Raw genomic sequence first — 21,887 nt, forward strand, 5'->3', positions numbered from 1 at the left:
TCAGCACAGTGATTGGACTTTTGCTAGGTGAGTACACTGAAGCCAGGTAAAAAGAGTGGAGAGTGTGTGCCACTGAGTGATTTACAATTCAGGATCCTGGAATATAATTCCATGAGGACGCAGGGGGTGAGTGGGTGCAAAGTAGCCCAGTTCAAGGGACCTGTGGGCCTGGGGATGAGGACCTTGCTTCTCCACATGCGGTCCATGGACTCACAGCATCAGCGTCGTCTGAGAGCTTGTGAGAAATGCAGAATTTCAGGCCACTGAGACCGCTGGAATTGGAATCTGCATTTTCCAGATCTCCCGGTGGTCCTCAACTACATATTGGTTTGGGATGGGAAACTAGAAGGCTTGGGCTGGGAAACTAGGGGGTGGTGATCAGCGGGTGGGCGGCTTGGCGGCAGTAAGAAGGACAGGCGCTGAGAGACAGCCCCTGGGCATGAACTTCCAAACTGGGGCTTTTTAAGTAGGAGGAAGCCATGGTGGTCTGGCATTGGGACCTCTGAACGAAATTTCCCCGTGGCCAGAAGGAATTTCCCCACTTCCCCAAGTTAGTAGATTCGATTCCCATCCCACTAGCTGGTGATTTACAGTATAGTGAATTTCCTTATTTCTTTTTTCTTCCCAAGACTTTCAAAAAGTAAAGCCAATCCCTTTATTTGTTTTTGGGCTCGTCCAGTCTGGCTTCCCCCCTACGATCGTTCGCAGTGGGACAGCCCGCCCGGCCTCCTTCCTTCCCCCGAAACCCTCCAGGCCTGGGAGAGGACGCGTTTTGCATTCAGGGAAAACCAATCGCTCCCCTATCGTACGTAACCAAGAGAAATGGTGGCGGACGAGGGGCGTGGTAAAGCGATTAGTGCGGCCTGGACCCTGCGTGCCTTGCGCTCTGCGGGCTCTTTGCGTCTGCGTAGTTCGCTCACCTCCCTTTCTAATTCCGCTGCGGCCATGGCTCCAGTGGTTAGTATGGCTCCGCGTGAGGCCTCGGCTCCAGGGGAGGCACGTGGGCCTCGCCGAGCCCGGCATCTACCCAGGCTTGCTGGGGACGGCGCCCTGCAGCGTCCTGCTGGGGTGGGCTGGCAGGTCGACCGGAGCGGGCCAGAGCCCCTGCCGATCCCAGCACGTTGTAGGCGGAGGAGGCCGCGGCCCGAGGCCCGTGAGGGAGATCCGGGAGGTCTCGGAGGCCGGGGCATGGGCTCGGGCCCCAGCTAGGGGCCAGCGGGGAGCTGGAGCCTGGAGACTGCGGGCTGGGCCGGCCACTGGGCCTTGGAGCCCGGCCCGAGGCCTGATTACCTGGGTGGAGGGCGGGGAAGAAGAACGGGACCTGCTACCCTGGGGAGCCGCGCATTCGGAAGTGCACGGCCAAGACCCAGGGACGAATCCGCGGAAGGGCGGCTTGGTCGGCGTGCTTTCGGAGAGGAGGCCCGGGTTTGAGGAGCTTTTCAGAGTCCCCAGAGGAAATTAGTTTATCAGGGCGCACTGCACAGACTGGAACGGGTGCTACGGTGGTATAGGGCGAAGGCTCTCATTCCATTTTCCTGTAGCTAGGCTGGGACTGGGCTGTGCGGCCCCCTCCTACGTTATTTGAGAAAGTTGTTTTTCCATGTTCTATGTCCCAAGATCCTACTTTTTCTCTTTTGTTGGGACTGCCTGGTTAACATTTCCGGTTCTTCTGCTCTTTCTGTCTGGTTAGGCTTTTAAATGCATTTTTGGTTTAAAACCTTGATGGAGAAGTATCAAACCCATTGTGGGTAGGTCTCTTGATTGATTGTGTATCTTCGGAATAGATCTTAAAGCATCCGTCTTACATTGTTACTGGGAAGAGACGTAAAAAAATAAATCAGTGATTTTTGTAGTGGCCAAATGTTTGAAAAGTGGATCCAGTTAACACAAGTTTTAGATGAAGTTCTTTTAAACATAAAGGAAGGAAGGTAAGATGTGTTCTTGGAAAGGTCTATTTAGTTCTGCAAAGCTTTTAAACGTGAAAGTACAGGTTGGTACGATGCACAAGTGCATTAATGGTGTCAAGTTTGTAGAGGGATGAGATAAACACAAGCCTCTTCGTAAGAGTGAAGAAACCGGAACCTTGTAGGATATGCTTTGCCGGGTGGTTTGGAAGTACTAATGCATAGATTAAATGAATCAAAATGTCAGAAGTTCTTGACGGTAGTGTTGTAATAAGATTCTAGGTTTTAGCCTTAACCTTGTCCGAGCTGGAGTGGACAGGCAGCTAGAATACTTTGCAACTCCCTTCATGAAAAGATGGACGAGACAGGATGAAGGGAGATGAGCTAAGATGTATCAGGACCCTACTCTGAACATGTAGAAGGATTGATTTCTCATGAAAATTGTGGGTATGCAAGGCATTTTGTATGCCTGTATTCTAATTTTGGAAAAAAATAAAATAGTATTTTTTGAAATTGTATCTGGGAATGTTAGGGCAAATAAAAGGAAATGTTCATTTTACTGTGGTTCATAAAGTAAGAGACCTTCATGCCTGTACAGATTGGGGAGACTGGAAAAGTTTGAGTGGGTCAAGAGTGCTAAAATGATTTTCCCTTCAAAAGCGCATGACCCCAGGCCCCAAACTTGTAGAGCAGCATCTGCCCTCATTACACCTCTGGCACTCAGGCAGGCCCTCTTGCAAAGGGAGCACAGCTCCATGAGTTTTGTATTTGTATGGACTTTTATACCTACGACATTTCTGGTTCTGTTAATCTTGTTTTTCTTCCTGATTGAATCTTTATCTCTGTTATCATTTGTGTATTTTCTTAGAAAAAACTTGTGGCGAAGGGGGGCAAAAAAAAGAAGCAGGTTCTGAAGTTCACTCTTGATTGCACCCACCCTGTAGAAGATGGAATCATGGATGCTGCCAATTTTGTAAGTTACATCCTTACTGACAGGTGGTGATGAACATTTTGAGATAGTGTTGAGAAAACCTACTGGGGTACATTTCTGTTTTCAGGCTTATAGGCAGCTTCACAGGTCTGGCTGTATCATTTCACCCTGGGAATGTGGGCAGATTACTTGTTTCCAAGTCTTGCTTCCTCTTGTGTGTGCAACAGTTGTGAGGAGTAAAAGGAGATGGACTTAGAATAAGCAAGAAGGACTCTAGCACAGAGGTGTTAGAGGACTATCTTGTTTTTCTCCTTTAGTTTCCACAAATGATTTTACTTAGACGTTACCAAGAAACAGGCCAGGCGTGGTGGCTCACGCCTATAATCCCAACACTGTGGGAGGCTGAGGCGGGCAGATCATGAGGTCAGGAGTTCGAGACCAGTCTGGCCAACATAGTGAAACCCCGTCTCTACTAAAGATACAAAAAATTAGCTGGGTGTGGTGGTGTGCATCTGCAATCCCAGCTACTCGGGAGGCTTCTGTAGGAGAATTGCGTGAATATGGGAGGTGGAGAGCACCATTGCACTCCATCCCGGGAGATAGTGCGAGACTCCGTCTCAAAAACAAAAAAAAGTTACTGAGAAACAGATAAATTTCATCGGGTCCATGGCATCCCCTTTGCTCTTTGGTGTGTTTAAGCATAAGTGAGGGACCCTGATCCTAACTGTGAACTGCCTCTGTCCTGGGTCTCACTGCTTAGATGTGGAGCTTTGGACAGGTGGCAGCAGTTCCCGAAGCTTTCTACGATGCGAAGCATCTGAACTTCGGTATTTAAAGTACCCTGCTTGCTAAATTGTAATTGGAGCTTTTTTTTTTTTTTTCCCCTCACATCTTGCTCTGTGCTGATTTTTTGCCCCTGCGTTTGGCCCATTCCCCAATATTCCTCTATCTTATTGCAATCTAGAAATATTAAGTAATCCCTCTGCCACATTTGACTCAGCAGTTTGGTTTTGACATTTTATTCTTTTTCCTCTAATAGCCATGTTTGGGAGATTCAGATTTGTGTGCAGAAGTCTCCTAAATTTGCATTCGCTCTAAATTCTCCAGAAGGTTGAACTATTGCCAGGATCAGTATCATTACAACAAAAATAATTTTTAAACACAAAATAATTATGGTCATGAATTATCCAGAATGGAATTTGGGTAATCTCTTAGTTTATTGCCTTTATGTAGATGTTGTTTGTATCTCTGTCGTTCAAGAAATCCCCTATTTCGTTAGTTCTTTCTCTATCCAGTGACTTGTGGCTTTTCTCTGTGGCCTCCTCTTTCTCAACTTTGGTGTCTTCCAGTTTGGTATTCACATGGTGGCCCTATTCTGGCGTTACTCCTGCCTTCCTCCCTCTGAGCCATTCCCTCAGCCCACTCATCTATTTGTGTGATTGTTTTTCCTTCTGGAAGCCTCCTTAGGATAGAAAACTTAAGTCATTTATGAATCTTGAGATGCAGAATTCAAGATTTCTGACCTAATCACTCTGTGCCCCATCTCTGGTTAACATATGCTGTTTATTTTATTTATTTTATTTGTTTTTTGATACCAAGTTTTGCTCTTGTTGCCCAGGCTGGAGTGCAATGGCGCAATCTCGGCTCACTGCAGTCTCCGTTTCCCGGGTTCAAGCCATTCTGGTGTCTCAGCCTCCGGAGTAGCTGGGATTACAGGCGCCTGCCACCACGCCTGGCTAATTTTTGTATTGTTAGTAGAGATGGGGTTTCTCCATGTTGGTCAGGCTGGTCTCGAACCCCTGACTTTAGGTGATTGACCCGCCTTGGCCTCCCAAAGTGCTGGGATTACAGGCATGAACCACCGCGCCTGACCATTTTATTTTATTTTTATTTATTTATTTTTGAGACAGAATCTCACTCTGTTGCCCGGGCTGGAGTGCAATGGCGTGATCTTGACTCACTGCAACTTTCACCTCCCAGGTTTAAGTGATTCTTTTTCTCAGCCTCCCGAGTAGCTGGGATTACAGGCGTGCGCCACCATGCCCAACTAATTTGTGTATTTTTGTGGTAGAGATGGCGCTTTGCCATGTTGGCCAGTCTGGTCTCGAACTCCTGACCTCAGGTGATTTGCCCGCCTCGGCCTCCCAAAGTGTTTGGATTACAAGCATGAACCGCTGTGCCCTGCCAAATTTTTTTTTTTTTTTTTAAAGGAGTCTTTCTGTTTATCACCCAGGCTGGAGTGCAGTGGCGTGATCTCGGTTCACTGCAGGCTCCGCCTCCTGGGTTCACGCTATTCTCCTGCCTCAGCCTCCCGAGTAGCTGGGACTACAGGCGTCTGTCACCATACCCGGCTAATTTTTTGTGTTTTTAGTAGAGACGGAGTTTCACTGTATTAGCCAGGATGGTCTCGATCTCCTGACCTTGTGATCCGCCTGCCTTGGCCTCCCAAAGTGCTGACATTACAGGCGTGAACCACCGCGCCCGGCCCCAAATTTTTATTTATTTATTTATTTATTTTGAGATGGAGTCTCCCCCTGTCGCCCAGGCTGGAGTGCAGTGGCGCGATCTGGACTCACTGCAAGCTCCGCCTCCTGGGTTCACGCCATTCTCCTGCCTCAGCCTCCCGAGTAGCTGGGACTACAGGCGCCCACCGCCACGCCTGGCTGATTTTCTGTATTTTTAGTAGAGATGGGGTTTCACAGTGTTAGCCAGGATGGTCTCGATCTCCTGACCTTGTGATCCGCCCGCCTCGGCATCCCAAATTTTTTTTTTTTTGAGAAAGGGTCTGTTGTCCAGGCTGGAGGGCAGTAGCATGATCCTGGCTCACTGTAGCCTCAACCTCATAGGCCCAAGTGATCCTCCCACCTCAGCCTCTGGAATAGCTGGGACCACAGGCATGCACCACCATACCGAGCTAATTTTTAAATCTTTTTATAGAAAAAGGGTCTTCCAACTAAGTTGCCCAGGCTCGTCTTGAACTCGTGGGCTCAAGCGATCTTCCTGCCTTGGCTTCCCAAAGTGCCGGGATTACAGGCGTGAGCTACTGCACCCAGCCAGTTAACATATTTTGTATGGGAGTTTTTAAATAGAAAATTACAGGAATTTTGAGCTGAAAGGGACTTCATGTCATTGCAATAGCAAGAAAACAACTAAAAAGGTCCTTTTTGGGCAAAGCTTTCTGAAGCACAACAAGGAGGTGAAAGTCTTGCCGAGGCCCACACAGAAGTTTGCAGAGAACGTCTCAGGCTCCTGGGTGACTGCTGCTTCTGCTGTACCACACATGGCCCTGGACCAGGTCTAGAATTGTTTCGGTCACTATGTCTTTGCTCTTTCTACTAGGTTGAAGGCTTATTTTTTGATAGTGCTGTGAACAGTGTTTTATACACCTTAGATTCAGAAGTTGCTTTTAGCTTTGGTTGCATGTACCTTGTAAAAGTTTGTTTTATTTATGTATTTTTTGAGACAGGGTCTCTCTGTCCCCCAGGCTGGAGTGCAGTGGTGTGATCTCGGCTCATGGCAACCTCCACCTCCTGGGCTTAAGCAATCCTCCTGCCTCAGCCTCCTGAGTAGCTGGGACTACGGGTGCATGCCACCACACCTGGCTAATATTTGTATTTTTTGTAGAGATAGGGTTTCGCCATGTTGCCTAGCCTGGTCTCAAATTCCCGAGCTCAGGTGATCCACCCACCTCAGCCTCCCAAAGTGCTGGGATTACAGGCGTATCTCATAAAAATTTGGCCTTGGGTTTCCTGTCTACTCTTGTGTTGCCCCCTAAGCCTTTCATGGAGAGGCATAGTTCACCTTGTGTGGAAGAAGTCAAGTATGTTTATGGTGGGATGTCGTCTCATAGTATGTATGTAAATGGGATTTGTTACCATTTTTTATTTTATTTTTTTTATTTTTTATTTTTTTTGAGACGGAGTCTTGCTCTGCCGCCCAGGCTGGAGTGCAATGGCCGGCTCTCAGCTCACTGCAAGCTCCGCCTCCCAGGTTGACACCATTCTCCTGTCTCAGCCTCCCGAGTAGCTGGGACTACAGGCGCCCGCCTCGTCGCCCGGCTGGTTTTTTGTATTTTTTAGTAGAGACGGGGTTTCACCGTATTAGCCAGGATGGTCTCGATCTCCTGACCTCGTGATCCGCCCGTCTCAGCCTCCCACAGTGCTGGGATTACAGGCTTGAGCCACCGCGCCTGGCCTGTTACCATTTTTTAAAAAGACTGAACATTTAAGAAACAGATATTAGGGCCAGGCGTGGTGGCTCACACCTGTAATCCCAACGCTTTGGGAGACCGAGGTGGAAGGATCGCTTGAGCCCAGGAGTTTGAGACTAACCTGGGCATCATAGAGAGACCCCTTCTCTTAAAATTAAGCCAGGCGCAGTGGCTCCCAGCACTTTGGGAGGCAGAGGTGGACAGATCACCTGAAGTCGGGAGTTTGAGACCAGCGTGACCAACATGGAGAAACCCGGTCTCTACTAAAAATACAAAGTTAGCTGGGCATGGTGGCGAATGCCTGTAATCCCACCTACTCAGGAGGCTGAGCAGGAGAAGGGCTTGAACCCGGGAGGTGGAGGTTGCAGTGAGCCAAGATTGTGTCATTGCACTCCAGCCTGGGCAACTAGAGCTAAACTCCATCTCAAAAAAAAAAAAAAAAAAATTATAACATTAGCGGGGGCCAGGTGGGATAGCTCATGCCTGTAATCCTAGCACTTCGAGAGGCTGAGGTGGGAGGATCACTTGAGTCTAGGAGGTGGAGACTTGAAAGTGCCTGGGAGGTTGAGAGTGCAGTGAGCTGTGATTGCGCGGCTGCGTTCCTGTCTGGGCGACAGAGTGAGACTGTCTCCAAAACCAAAACAAAAAACGATATTAGTTCAGTATTGGGAGACAAAAAAATAAAATATTCTGTTAAGACAGATGAACCTGTCACTTCAATGGTCAATTTAATGATTTATACAGGAGCAGTTTTTGCAAGAAAGGATCAAAGTGAACGGAAAAGCTGGGAACCTTGGTGGAGGGGTGGTGACCATCGAAAGGAGCAAGAGCAAGATCACCGTGACATCTGAGGTGCCTTTCTCCAAAAGGTACGGGAGGGAAGTGTGTGTGGCCTGCGTGCACCCAGTGCTCAGCCCACCTTTTCCCTGCACGGGAGTGGGGGCACCCGCAGAGTGATTGGTTTGCATCTGTTAATTTCTGGAACTATGCCCAGTGCAGAAGGCAGTGGATGAATGCTATTATGGTCGTTAACAATAGTCAACTTTTGATTTTGTCTTTCACAGGCTAAAGTTTTTTTGTGTGTGTGCTGGAGTCTCACTCCATTGCCCAGGCTGTTGTGCAGTGGTGCAATCTCATTTCACTGCAACCTCCGTCACCCGGGTTCAAGCAGTTGTCCTGCTTCAGCCTCCTGAGTAGCTGAGATTACAGGCACCTGCCACCACGCCCAGCTAATTTTTGTATTTTTAGTAGAGACTGGGGTTTCACCATGTTGGCCAGGCTGTTCTCAAACTCCTCCCCTGAAGTGACCCACCTGCCTTGGCCTCCCAAAGTGCTGGGATTACAGGCCTGAGCCACCATGCCCGGCCAGGCTAAATTATTTTAAACAGTAAGGTACTCAGACTTGCTTACAAGACTGTTTTCTCAGAAATATTATTGGCTGGGCACAGTGGCTTATGCTTGTAATCCCAGCACTTTGGGAGACTGATACAGGATGATCGCTTGAGCCCAGGAGTTTGAGACCAGCCTGGGCAACACAGTGAGACCTCCATCTCTACAAGGGTTAAAATTAGCTGGGCATGGTGACATGTGCCTGTAGTCCAGCCACTTGGGGGGCTGAAGTGGGAGGATGGCTTGAGTCCAGGAGGTCAGGGTTGTAATGAGCTGTGATTGTGCCACTGCAGGCCAGCTTGGGTGACAGAGTGAGACCCTATCTCAAAAAAAAAATTGCTTCCTGTCTCCAGATCACAATAAGAACTTACCTTTTGTTTTTGAAATCGAGTCTTGCTCTATTGCCCAGGTTGGAGTGCAATGCCGCCATCTTGGCTCACTGCAACCTCTGCCTCCCGGGTTCAAGCGTTTCTCCTGCCTCAGCCTCCCGAGTTTTTGGAATTGCAGGCGTGTGCCACCATGCCCGGCTAATTTTTTGTAGTTTTAGTAGAGACAGGGTTTCAGCACGTTGGCCAGGCTGGTCTTGAACTCTTAGCCTCAGGTGATTTGCCTGCCTCGGCCTCCCAGAGTGCAGGGATTATAGGCATGAGCCACCGCACCTGCCCCACACCCGGCTAATTCTTGTATTTCCTTTTTTTTTTTGAGACAGAGTCTCACTCTGTCGCCCAGGCTGGAGTGCAGTGGCGCGATCTCAGCTCACTGCAACCTCCAGCTCCCAGGTTCAAGCAATTCTCCTGCCTCTGCCTCCTGCGTAGCTGGGATTACTGGTGCCTGCCACCACACCTGGCTTTTTTTTTTGTTTTTTAGTAGAGACAGGGTTTCACCATCTTGGCCAGGCTGGTCTCGAACTCCTCACCTTGTAATCCACCTGCTTTGGCCTCCCAAAGCAGGTGGAATTACAGGCGTGAGCCACCGTGCCTGACCTAATTCTTGTATTTTTAGTAGATACGGGGTTTCGCCGTGTTCGCCAGACTGGTCTCGAACTCCTGACCTCAGGTGATTCACCTGCCTTGGCCTCCCAAAAGTGCCAGGATTACAGGTGTGAACCACCATGCCCGGCCAAGAACTTTCCTTTTGAATTCCAGTTGCTTCCCTTGTAAGTGCTACTTTGGCACTGAACAAGGAATCTGAAGACCTCGATTTAGACCGAGTCCAGTCTAGTTAATTCCTGGGGGCCCATTTTCTTTCATTTCAAAATGGAGGCATTAATTTGTTAGTTCCCTCGAATGTTATGTGTTGGTTTTTGAGGATGAGGTTAAAATACTTTACCAGTTGCTGAAGGATTGGATATGCTTATACTCAGCTCCTAGCCTGAGGCTGTGGCCTATTAGGAGCTTTTAATCATACTAAATCCGAGCACTGTGGGAGGTTGGAAGATCACCTGAGGTTGGGAGTTCGAGACCAGCCTGACCAACATGGAGAAACCCCGTCTCTACTAAAAATACAAAATTAGCTGAGGGTGGTGGTGCATGCCTGTAATCCCAGCTACTCGGGAGGCTGAGGCAGGAGAATTGCTTGAACCAGGGAGGCGGAGGTTGTGGTGAGCTGAGATTGCACCACTGCACTCCACCCTGGGCAACAAGAGCAAAACTCTGTCTCAAAAAAACACAAAAAACAAAAAACAACATACTAAATCAAGTGGTGGGAAATTTTAAGTTATGTTAGTACAAATTGGTTGTAGTTAATGCTTTTATTTTTAGCCATGTCAGTGAAGAAATGACTTTGAAGCTTCAGTGAAGTCCTCACAGTCTGCCTGGGAAGCAGTGAGAGTGGGGCTTCCGGGGGGTACAAAGCCTCCGTCTGGCCTGCTGGGCCGTAGCAGAGCCCTTGGGGAAGATTCTGTTACCGTTCTGTGAGCTGTTTATCAGGGCGAGAGTGTCTCCTGGCATGCGTCACTTCCGTTTTCGCCAGTTTTCCGTTCTTTCTCCAGTAGAGAAGGGAAGGTGTCTTGGTCATCTATCACAGCTTTCCTTTCTTGATGATAACAGTTTATTTTCCTGAAAGGTTCAAGGTGTCACGAATCTAGAACTTTTTCGGTCTCTGAATTTGTACAGGGTTTTTATTTGTTTATTTTTTTTGAAAAGGAGTTTTGATCTTGTTGTCTAGGCTGGAGTGCAATGGCGCGATCTCAGCTCACTGAAACCTCCGCCTCCCAGGTTCAAGCAATTCTCCTGCCTCAGCCTCTCAAGTAACTGGGATTATAGGTGCCCTCCATGATGCCCGGCTAATGTTTTGTATTTTAAGTAGAGGTGGGGTTTCATCATGTTGGCCAGGCTGGTTGGGAACTCCGGACTTCAGGTGATCCACCTGCCTTGCCCTCCCGAAGTGCTGGGATTACAGCGTGAGGCACCGTGACCAGCCTGTACAGGGTTTTTTTTTGGTTTGTTTTTTGTTTTTTAAACCTGATTTTTTTCCCCCAGTGTTCTATTAGGGATTTTTTTTCCCTTTTTTAGATAGGGTCTTACTCTGTCGCCCAGGCTGGAGAGCAGTGGGGCAATCATAGCTCACTCTAGCCTTCATCTCCTGGCTGAAACAGTCCTGCCTCAGCCTCCCAAATAGCTGGGACTACACGAGTGCCCCACCATGCCCGACTGTATCAGGAAAAATTTAAACCACCTGAAATTGTGAATTAAACAACCTCATCTGAATACAATATGGTGGAAATAATTGACAAAAGTATACTTTTTGGATGGAATGACCAAATTGATTTATCTTTGTGTAGGGAAAAGTGGACAGTTGAATTGACATCTTCACACTTGGTGGTGATTGCTTTGTTGGTGTGGAGATTGCTTTGTTGGTGTGGAGCACTGTCACAGTGCTCCTTTTTTGGAGATGGTGAGTCTGTTGGTTCATGACATTTGGGTCCCTGTTAATATGCCAGGGATCCAGGTTGGGCACGGTGGCTCACACCTATAATCCCAGCACTTTGGAAGGCCGAGGCAGGTGGATCACCTGAGGTCTGGAGTTTCAGACCAGCCTGACCAACATGGAGAAACCTCATTTCTACTAAAAATACAAAAATTAGCCGGGTGTGGTAGCGCGCACCTGAAATCCCAGCTACTCGGGAGGCAGAGGCAGGAGAATCGCTTGAACCCGGGAGGCGGAGGTTGTGATGAGCCAAGATCACGCCATTGCACTCCAGCCTGGGCAACAAGAGCGAAATTCTGTCTCAAAAAAAAAAAATAAATAAAAAATATGCCAGGGATCTATCTGAGCATCCCATGTAATCCTTGCTATGGTCTGAAGAGATGGTTAGCACCAGGGGTCCCCTTTCACTGTGGGAGAAACAGCTTGGTTAGATTAATTGGCTGTGCCGTGGGTTTGTGTGTTGTGAAATTCCCTCTTTATGGCTTGGGAAGATTCGGAATAGCCTCAGGGCCACGTAAGCAAGCTGGTGAGAGAGGTGCCAAGATTGTGGTGCATTTCATCTTTTTTTTTTTTTTTTTATTAAAAATAAATGTTGTGTAGGGACAGGGTCTTGCTATGTTGCTCAGGCTAGTCTCGAACTTGTAGGTTCGAGGGATCCTCTCACCTTGGCCTCACAAAGTGTTGGGATTACAGGCATGAGCCACCGCGCCCAGCCCTTAGGTCATCTTTTTTTTTTTTTTTTTGAGATGGAGTCTCGCTGTCACTCAGGCTGGAGTGCAGTGGCCGGATCTCAGCTCACTGCAAGCTCCGCCTCCCAGGTTCACGCCGTTCTCCTGCCTTAGCCTCCCAAGTAGCTGGGAGTACAGGCGCCCACCACCTCGCCCGGCTAGTTTTTTGTATTTTTTAGTAGAGACGGAGTTTCACCGTGTTAGCCAGGATGGTCTCGATCTCCTGACCTCGTGATCCGCCCGTCTCGGCCTCCCAAAGTGCTGGGATTACAGGCTTGAGCCACCGCGCCCGACCTAGGTCATCTTTATGTAGTTAGGGTGTTGGGCACAAAAGCCAGTTGTTGCCTTTCCATAAAGAATGAGTGTTTTGGCTAGGCGCAGTGGCTCACACCTGTAATCCCAGCACTTTGGGAGGCTGAGGTGAGACCAGCCTGGCCAATATGGCAAAACCCCTGTCTCTACTGAAATTACAAAAATTAGTTGGACACGGTGTTGTGCGCCTGTAATCCCAGCATCTTAGGAGACTGAGGCACAAGAATTGCTTGAATCCTGGAGGCAGAGGTTGCAGTGAGCCTGGGCCACAGAATGAGATTCTGTCTCAAAAAAAAAGAATGAGTTTTCTAATGATCACGCTGCTGTGGTGAGTGTTTAGCTCTCACCTGGCTAAAGCAGCAATTAGGTCGATTGAGAGGCTTTGTGCTTTCTGGGCATGAGCGCAGTGGCAGGGTGGCATTCTGTCCCTGTGTGTCTCGTGGTGAGCAGGAGCAAGTGTGTGCACAGCCCTAAGAAGCAGTCATCATCCAGACAACCTCAAAAGGGGGTTTGACTCTGAGGTGATGTGTGCGCCGTGCTTACAGCTCGTTGGAAACCCACTATTTTCTCCATAAAAAGTATTGAGGTTGCGTACTTAACTGTAAAATTTCTATCATGTTATCTTTCTCCAGTGGTCACTCAAAACCATTTTATAGGTGTTTGCTGCATTTTCATGGACAACTGGTATCTGCTCTCTTCTGTGTTTTGGAGACAGTCTCGCTCTGTCTGGAGAGCAGACAGGCTGGAGTGCAATGGCGCCATCTTGGCTCTTGCAGCTGCTGCCTCTGTCTCCCAGGTTCAAGTGATTCTCTTGCCTCAGCCTCCTGAGTAGCTGGGTCTACAGGTGCCCACCGTCACGTCTGGCTAATCTTTTGTATTTTTAGTAGAGACGGGGTTGCACTGTGTTAGCCAGGATGGTCTCCATTTCCTGACCTCATGATCAGCCTGCCTCGGCCTTCCAAAGTGCTGTGATTACAGGCGTGAGCCAGTGCTCCTGGCCTGGTTTTTTTTTTTTCCTTTCTTTTTTTTTTTTTCCTTTTTGGAGGCAGTCTCGCTCTGTTAACCAGGCTGGAATGCAATGGTACAATCTCAGCTCACTGCACCCTCCGCCTCCTGGATTCAAGGGATCCTCGTGCCTCAGCCTCCTCAGTAGCTGGGATTACAGGTGTGCACCACCACACACGGCTAATTTTTTTATTTTAGTAGAGATGAGGTTTCACCATGTTGGCCAGGCTGGTCTCGAACTCCTGACCTCAAGTGATCCGCCTGCCTTGGCCTCCCAAAGCGCTGGGATTACAGGCCTGAGCCACTGCGCCCAGTCTACTCTCATTGTTACTGCCAATGTCGATGGCACACGGCTGATACTCTTAGAGCCTTGGCTGGGTGTATTTGCCTTATCTTTGCCATTTTTGAGGCTTGGGAAAACACCTTGAATTGTAATGATTCTGAGTGCTGGGTTTTATAAACGTTAAAATGTTTTAGAATGCAAGCACCAACTGTCTAGTGGAGTTCTCATGTCCTTTCTCTGCAGGTATTTGAAATATCTCACCAAAAAATATTTGAAGAAGAATAATCTACGTGACTGGTTGCGCGTAGTTGCTAACAGCAAAGAGAGTTACGAATTACGTTACTTCCAGATTAACCAGGACGAAGAAGAGGAGGAAGATGAGGATTAAATTTCATTTATCCGGAATATTTTGTATGAGTTCTTGAATAAAACTTGGGAACCAAAATGGTGGTTTATCCTTGTATCTCTGCAGTGTGGATTGAACAGAAAATTGGAAATCATAGTCAAAGGGCTTCTCTTGGTTCGCCGCTCACTTATTTGTAACTTGACTTCTTTTTTTCTGCTTAAAAATTTCAATTCTCGTGGTAATACCAGAGTAGAAGGAAAGGGTGACTTTACGGAACTGACAGCCATTGGGGAGGCAGATGCCGGTGTGGAGGTGTGGGCTGAAGGTAGTGACTGTTTGATTTTAAAAAGTGTGACTGTCAGTTGTATCTGTTGCTTTTCTCAAACAATGATTCAGGGATACAAGTGGGCTCCTCTCGTTCATTAAAAGAAAACGTGACATCTTTCTAAGATTCTCTGTGGGAAAATGACAGTGTCAATAAAATGCGGGTTTCTGGGCCATTCGTCTTACTTTCATTTTTTGATCACAAATTTGACACACACAATTATGTCTGTTAATCCTCTTCTTCCTAGAGAGAGAAACTGTGCTCCTTCAGCGTTGCTGCGTAGTCCGTCACTCTCCATAAAGGGGTTTGGGGAATCGATTGTAGAAGTCCCAGGTTCTAAATTAAATGTGTACAGAAATGAATGTGTAAGTAATGTTTCTACAAGTCTTTGCAACAAACTGTCACTTCGGTCTCCAGCAGAGGGAGCTGGAGGAATAGTGCTTCCAGATGTGGTCTCCCATGTGGGGCCCAGCGATGGCGGCCCCTGATGGCAAGAGCTCTGGAGACTCTGGTGAAGGGGGGACACCAAGGAAAAGTGACTGGGAAGCCTCCCATGCCAAGGAGATGGGAGGTGCCCTGGAAATAGCTGCCTCATGCCACTTAGACCATGACTGGATTTAATATCAGAAGTTACTCTACGAACAGTGGTATGCCGCAGTGCAGAGGCTAGACAACTGTGAACGGGGCGACCAAAGCTGGCAAAAGAAGATGCAGTTGTTGCCGTGAGTGACTTTGAAAGACCCTGGTGCCTTGCGGTGCCCTTCTGAAATTCGAACAGTAATGCAGAAGTGTCTGCTTTAGAATTTACGGTGTCTAAAATTCATGTTTTTAAAAGAGCTTGCCTGCAGATGGTTTCCACACCCGAAATTGTGCCCTGTGAGTTGCATAGCTGGAAGTTCAATGCTCAATCCTACCTTGGCTCCCAGTAAACATTTGGTGCTCTGTGGATTGAGTTGAACGTGTTGAGGCTTTGCAATTTCAGTTGTGTTAAAGGCTCTGGCATTTTTCCATTTCTATGCAAATTTCTTTGAAGTAGAATTGCTTGCATATTTCTTCTCTGCCTTCACAGAAAGCAGTTTCTTTTCAAACTTCACTGGGGCATCAGTCGCTCTTTGGCAATGTCCCTTACCATGATTATTAAGTTTGTGGCTTGAGTTTACAAATTTTGTTTGTTGCATTGATGTTCCCATGTAGTAATTTTTAGTTTGGTTGTGAAAAAACCCTGGGCTGAAGTTAGCATTTAAGTTAAAAGAAAAAAAACTAGTCCCAGATTTGAAAACTTGTAATAAAATTGAAACTCACTGGTTTTCTATGACTTTTTGAACTCTTGTAATCGAGTTTTGATCACATTTTCTATTAAAGTGGCTAACACCTGGCTACTATTACTGTGCGAGGCTTTGTTTTTTTAAGGACTGGCATGTTAAGAAAAGCTTTGTCCTCATGAAATAGTTGCTGTACCAACAGTTACGTTGGTCTTTACTAGGCTTAGAAGAAAAGATGTCCTTTATTTCCACTTTTCTTCCTTTAGTTGTGCTGTTTTGCTGCAGTGAGATTCAGGAGTTGGCTGTCACTGAACTCTCTTGTGTAGAATTTCTCCAGATCCAGAGCCTGGGGAACAACTTGCCAGCAAATGCCGTTTTCTGATGGGGGATAGGTAGTGTGAACTTGAATTCCATTAGAGCCATGACACCAGCTGCGCCCAAAGCACACTGTAGACCAGTTTCCTTTGTATCTGTTTTGACTCACACCTCACTTGCCCGCATCGAAAATAGTTGAGGCACAGGGGCTGACTGGGGTCGTGAAGAATTTCAGGCCGTGATTTAAGTTCATAAGAGTCCTGAAACAGGAGGTCGGTCTCGACTCAGCCAATGCCAGTTACACAAACATCCTCATGCCCTTCCTTTGAGTGTGCTAGTGCAGCCGAGGAAATGAGGTTTGTTGATGTCACTAAACGCTATGAACTAGTCACTCCTAAAGGCTTCATATGTTTTCCCTCCAAAAGCCTCTGATCCCCCTTTTCCCATGGCAGTAGTGTGTGGGTTTTGAGTGCTGTTGTCCTCATACCTTTTCAGGAACAGCCAGGTGTTGAAATACATGGGTCCTAACTTCCCTCATGAATGGTGTGTAGCACAGAGGTGGTCAGAAACACTGGGAAAGTGAGGAAGTTGGGTAATACCAAGTGTCTTAAGACAGTTGGTATCTGGGGCTATCTGGATCTCAGCCTTTTTAGGGGACACTTGATTTCCTGGAGGGTGAAAAGGACCCCAGTGGTGGGGAAATAATGGTCCAGCTGTTGAAGTCACTGATAATGTCACGGGAGCCTGGAATTTGGTGTTGACACCTGATTTCATTTTCCATTTGTACATGGGACTCAAACCCTTAAACTTGTCAAATGTTGTAAGCCAAGAGGTGCTGGCCCTCCCACGGGGGAGGGGGACCTAGGATGTGGGACAGTTACAGATCTGGCAGTTCCAGGGGACAGACCAGCTCCCCAGTTAACACTTGGACAGAACACGGGGGTGACTGGAGGCAGAAGCTGCAGGGTAGGGGCACCATGGCTGTGAGAGATGGGTCAGGCCCCCAAAGGAGACCCCAGGTTGGCACCTGCCCAGGTTGTTTGGTGGGGTTGATTCTCTTCGAGGGAGAAGAGAGTAGCAGAGAGGCTTGGTGTGGGGATTTGCCATCCCTGCAAGGAGGTGGCCCTCCACCTACAGGAAGCAGGTGGGGACTGCCTGTTAAACGGTGCCATCATAGTGCTCATCTCTAGGAAGAAGAAACTGAATTTCTAATCCAGCCATTTTCTTGTCTTTGGGATGGATTTGAGAATACACATGCTTTTTTTTCCCCCAGGCTATTTTGGGCCCAGCTAAAACAGTCTGTAAAGGCTGTGCTGACCAGCGGAGTGAGTTAGCTACCACCACAGCTAGAAACCAGAGAGCACCCATAAAACGTTCTCAGGCTTCCACAAGTATGTTCTCAGGTTCAGGGCCATGGCCCAGGACTGCCTTTTTGAGAAGCTCCTTCCTCCCCTGCAACCCCAACTGGTTGGAATTCAGGTGGTGCAGGGTCCACACTTTCCCAAAGAGGCTTCAAGTGCAACGAAAGTCTTGGTGGAGCAGGTGGGCACTGAGCCTTCACTGCAGAGGACACTGCGGTCTTGAGTGACGCCGCTTCACCCCTGCCGAGGAGGAGGTATGGGGCAGAGTTTTGATCTATGTGACTGGCTGTGAGGTGGTGTATGTACAAGCACTTCACTGCCCTTAAGAAACCGACGGTGCCAGGTGGCCACAGCGTGGATATGCATTGTTGAACGAACTGGCCTCAGGCAGGGCTTGGGGGTTCCTGGATGACGAGTTCATGTAGCCCTGGAATGGAAATTGAGTATGGTGTGTGCAGAAGATGATGAGCTTTTTCAACTCTCTTCTTGGAAAAAGTTTTTTTTCTATTTTTGAGACAGTCTCGCTCTGTCACCCAGGCTGGAGTGCAGTGGCGCAATCTTGGCTTACTGCAACCTCTGCCTCCTGGGTTCAAGCGATTCTCCTGCCTCACTCTCCTGAGTAGCTGGGATTACAGGTGCCCGCCACCATGCCCAGCTAATTTTTGTATTTTTAGTAGAGACAGGGTTTCTCCATGTTGGCTAGGCTGGTCTCGAACTCCTGACCTCAGGTGATCCGTGATCTGGGATTACAAGCGTGAGCCACTGTACCCAGCCGGAAAAAGTGTTTTTCCTTGATGCCTTTGTAACCAGTATATTAAAAAATATTTTGATTTTGGAATTGTCACTGAGATGTAATTACGAGCTCTATGATCAGCAAACATGAGAATCTTGTCTTCTAAAACAGTAACCTTAATGATAGGCTTGTTCTCGCAACTGCAGTTTACCGAATGTTCACTGTTTTAGGGATTGCTTTTAACGTCAGGAATTTTTGGCCCATTGTCATTAAAATGCCCATTTAATAGTTTAACAATAATAAGGGCTCTTCTTTAAAAATAACTGGAGAGCCGGGCATGGTGGCTCACACCTGTAATCCCAGCACTTTGGGAGGCTGAGGCAGGCGGATCACGAGATCAGGAGACTGAGATCATCCTGGCCAACAGGGTGAAACTCTGTCTCTGCTAAAATACAAAAAATTAACCAGGCGTGGTGGTGGGTGCCTGTGTCTCAGCTGCTGCTGGGGAGGCTGAGGCAGGGGAATCACTTGAACCCGGGAGGCGGAGATTGCAGTGAGCTGAGATTGCACCACTGCACTCCAGCCTGAAGACAGGGCAGGACACCATCTCAAACCGCCCCCTCCCCCCAAAACAACAACAACAACAAAAACTGGAGATTTGTAGTAAAAAATCCATTTATTTCTAGCATTCCAGTTTTTGTTTCATTTTGCTTTTGGACATTAAATAATATTACCTAGTTGCAGTCATAGGGAAGAACAGGATGGGGAGAGGATTATGACTGATGAGCATCTCGGCTCTAATTTGTTGCCAAATTAAGCAGTTAGAACTGTTCTTTCTTGACTTTCTCAGCCTCGCCTTGGGAATTGGAGCCAAGGTTAATGATGGGGGCGGCTTTCTGGTGATGAGAAATATTGTAAATCAGAGTTTTTCTACCAAAGGGCAGGGGACCTTTGAAAGGGATTAGAGAGGTGTTTGGGAGTTGGTAACTGAGGGGTGGGCATGTCAGCTTAGGGGTTTCTTCCCTGGTGGTTACCATTTAGGGAGACGGTCTGGAAATGAGGAAGAGGCAGGTTTGGTTCAAGCCTCAGTGATCAGGGGCTCCCCCTGGCTAGCGGCTCTGTGGGGGAAACAGCCTTGGGAGGGGAGGCCCTTTGGTTTCCTGGACTGCTTCCCTGAAGAGGGTCCCTTTCCCCTTGCAGGCGGCCAGCACCGGGCTGATCCGGCGTCTCTATCTACAGCGTGGTTAAAGTGGATCTGGGAGATGGAGGGGTTCCCAATACCCCAGTCTTTGGTTCCAGAAGGCTGGATGGACCGACCTCTCCCTGCCCAGGGATGAATGCAGAGGGTCTTTTGTTTGGGGCTTGCTGGCAATAAAATTGGACAGGAAGAAGCGGAAAACTGCTGCCGATCCTGCGTGTCTCAGGTGGGATCCCCCAGTGCCCCTGCGAGGCAGTGAGAGATGGGGCCCTCCCTTCACGGGCCTTCTGGGGTTAGAGAGCTGGCGGTCGGCCAGCCCCTGGAACTTTTGCGTTCTTAAGGTAGCTTTAAGACTTGCAGCCGCGGAGACTGGAGGCGCTTATTTAAAATTCCAGTCTTGCTCCCGAGGGCTTTGGCCTCCATCTTCACCTTTAACGACAGAGGGCTAGTGGCGGCGGCTCCCTCCTGCTCTGCGACAGGTGTCGCTTCTGAGCGGGAGTTTTGGGCACAGACATCGCAGATCCGCACCACCCCCAGGGGTCTGCATGGGTTTGAGCTGGACCCAGCCTGGAGGGGCTTTTTGGAAGAGGGCAAGTGGGCAGTGGGAGCGGGGAAGCAAGTGAGGGGAGCCCGCCTGCGCGGATTTTTCTGCGGTAATCAGACCCACAGTCTCCAGAGCGTCTTTTCCCGAAGCGTGGAACACATTTTTCTTCTAATCCTCTTTGGAGAGGGAGTTAGGAACGTGCCGAGGCCGGAGCCGGGTGCGGGGCGGGTCCCGGCGCCTGTGAATCGAGTGGGGCAGCGGGCCGCGCGCTGCCCTGAAGACCCCGCCTCCGCGCCCTTCGGGGGCTCGGGGCCCAGTGCCTTAGCAGGCAAGCGGCGGCGGCTGATCCTGCCCGGGGTGCGCCTCGCCTCCCCCTGCGCCCGGGCTCGCCAAATCCCGGCTGCCCGCTCGTCCGTCGGGTCCCCAGGCGTGCGGACGCCTCGACGGCTCCCCCTGCCGGGGCGCTCCCCAGTCCCCACCCTCACCCGGCGGCTCAGGACTAGTTCCCCAACTTGTTCGCTGCTGTTAACTAGTAGCGCTGCCGGAACGATGGGATGGGGTTGCCACAGCAACCAGACTGGACGTCACAATCCGGGCATGTGTGCCGCCCCTCCGCCGTGCCGCCGTGCCTTCGGCGCTGCCGCCGCCACCCTCGGCGGGCTGCGGGACTTGGGCTGCGGGGTGCGGTGGGCGGAGCCCCCGGGCTTTGCGGGGAGCAGGCTAAGGCGGCCGAGAGAAAGGGGGGTCGAGACGGGGGGGTGGAGGTTTGGGGGGGTGGGGGGGGCAGGCGGCCGCCATCTTCTCGCCGAGGCCGCCTCGCCCGCCGCACGCGCCCGTCCGGCAGCGCACGGGTTAAGGCTGGCACCGCGCCCGGCGGGAGGGGGGGCGCCCACCTCCCCTCCTCCCCGCGCCGGGCATGCGGGGCCCACTGGGCACCGAGGAGGAGCTGCCGCGGCTGTTCGCCGAGGAGATGGAGAACGAGGACGAGATGTCAGGTGAGCGGGGCGCGGGTGCGCCCGGGGCCAGAGCGGCGGGGGCGCCGAGACAGGTCGGGCCCAGGGCCGAAGCACGGGCGGCGGGGGCGGTGCGGCCGGGCTGGCGCCGTGCAGGAGGGGCGCCTGGGCTGCGGGGCTGGTCTCCCGCCCTCTTGGCGCCGCGCGGCCAAGGGCGCGGGCTGGGTGAGCGCCCGGGCGCGGCGTGAGGGCGGCTAAGGGCGGGGTGCGATCCGGATCCCCCGGGCGGCGACGCGGGCCAGGCGGGCAAGAGGAACCCGGGCGGGGGCCTGCGCTGGGGGCCCCGGCGGGGAGGGGGCGCGGCGCTGCCGGGGTCAGCCCGCGTGCCCTTGAAGGCGGCGGGAATCGCGCTAGCTCCTGGAGCTGCGCACCCCGCGCTCACGTCCCGCCACCGTGCGCCTCTGGCCTCGCCGCGGGCAGGCGGGACCCGGCCCCTGGCCCATCTCGGCCGCGAGGCGGGCTGGGTGGGGCCCAGAGCGGGGCGAGGACTGGCGGTGCTTGGGGACGCATCGAGCGCCCAGGATGGGGAGGCTTCCCTCCGGGCCTAGGAGGGCGCCGCTCTGGGGCGCACGGGCTCGGACCCCTGCTCCATCCTGCCATGGTCCTCTGTGCGCTGTGATCGCTGCTCCCAAGCACTTTACCCGGGCCGCCGGTGTCCTTCTGGAGCGACCTAGCGCCTGCCGCTGTCTCCAGCCCCACCATCGCCCAGGGTGGTGGCCGTTCCTAACCCACCCTGCCTTGGCTACGGGCCTGATGTCCCAGGGCCACCGCCCCTGCCCTTACCATCTCTCTCCTTTTATCTCTCTCAGAATTTAGTATACACAGGACTGTGCGCCAGGGGTTGCCTTGCAGGACAGTTCTTTAGTTAACTGCTCGCCATTTGTTTGGGACGTTTTCCCTCCTGGCAGAGCTGGGTAGGGCCCCACCCTGTCAGCCACCCCCCCTCCTTTCTGGGAGACTCTTACTTCTCGGCTTCCCTGCACCAAGTCTGTGGCCTCTCTGGACTTCAGAGAGACTTGTGGGAGGCTGGCGGCCCTCCCGGGCCCAGGAACGTGCTTCTGGTCCCCTCTGACTTCCAGGGGTGAGAAGATTCCACACAT

General features: G+C 50.4%; 1 protein-coding gene across 1 annotated transcript; it reads left to right on the forward strand.

Annotated features, from left to right (window-relative positions):
- Positions 1-870: 870 nt before the first annotated feature.
- RPL22 (ribosomal protein L22) lies at positions 871-15,750 on the forward strand. Its single transcript, XM_010357407.2, has 4 exons — positions 871-957; positions 2,773-2,877; positions 7,790-7,914; positions 13,934-15,750. The coding sequence occupies exons 1-4, from the start codon at positions 946-948 to the stop codon at positions 14,076-14,078; spliced, it is 387 nt and encodes a 128-aa protein (XP_010355709.1). The 5' UTR covers positions 871-945; the 3' UTR covers positions 14,079-15,750.
- Positions 15,751-21,887: the final 6,137 nt, after the last annotated feature.

This window comes from Rhinopithecus roxellana, chromosome 12 (genome assembly GCF_007565055.1).
Source record: "Rhinopithecus roxellana isolate Shanxi Qingling chromosome 12, ASM756505v1, whole genome shotgun sequence".
Lineage (NCBI taxonomy): Eukaryota > Metazoa > Chordata > Mammalia > Primates > Cercopithecidae > Rhinopithecus > Rhinopithecus roxellana.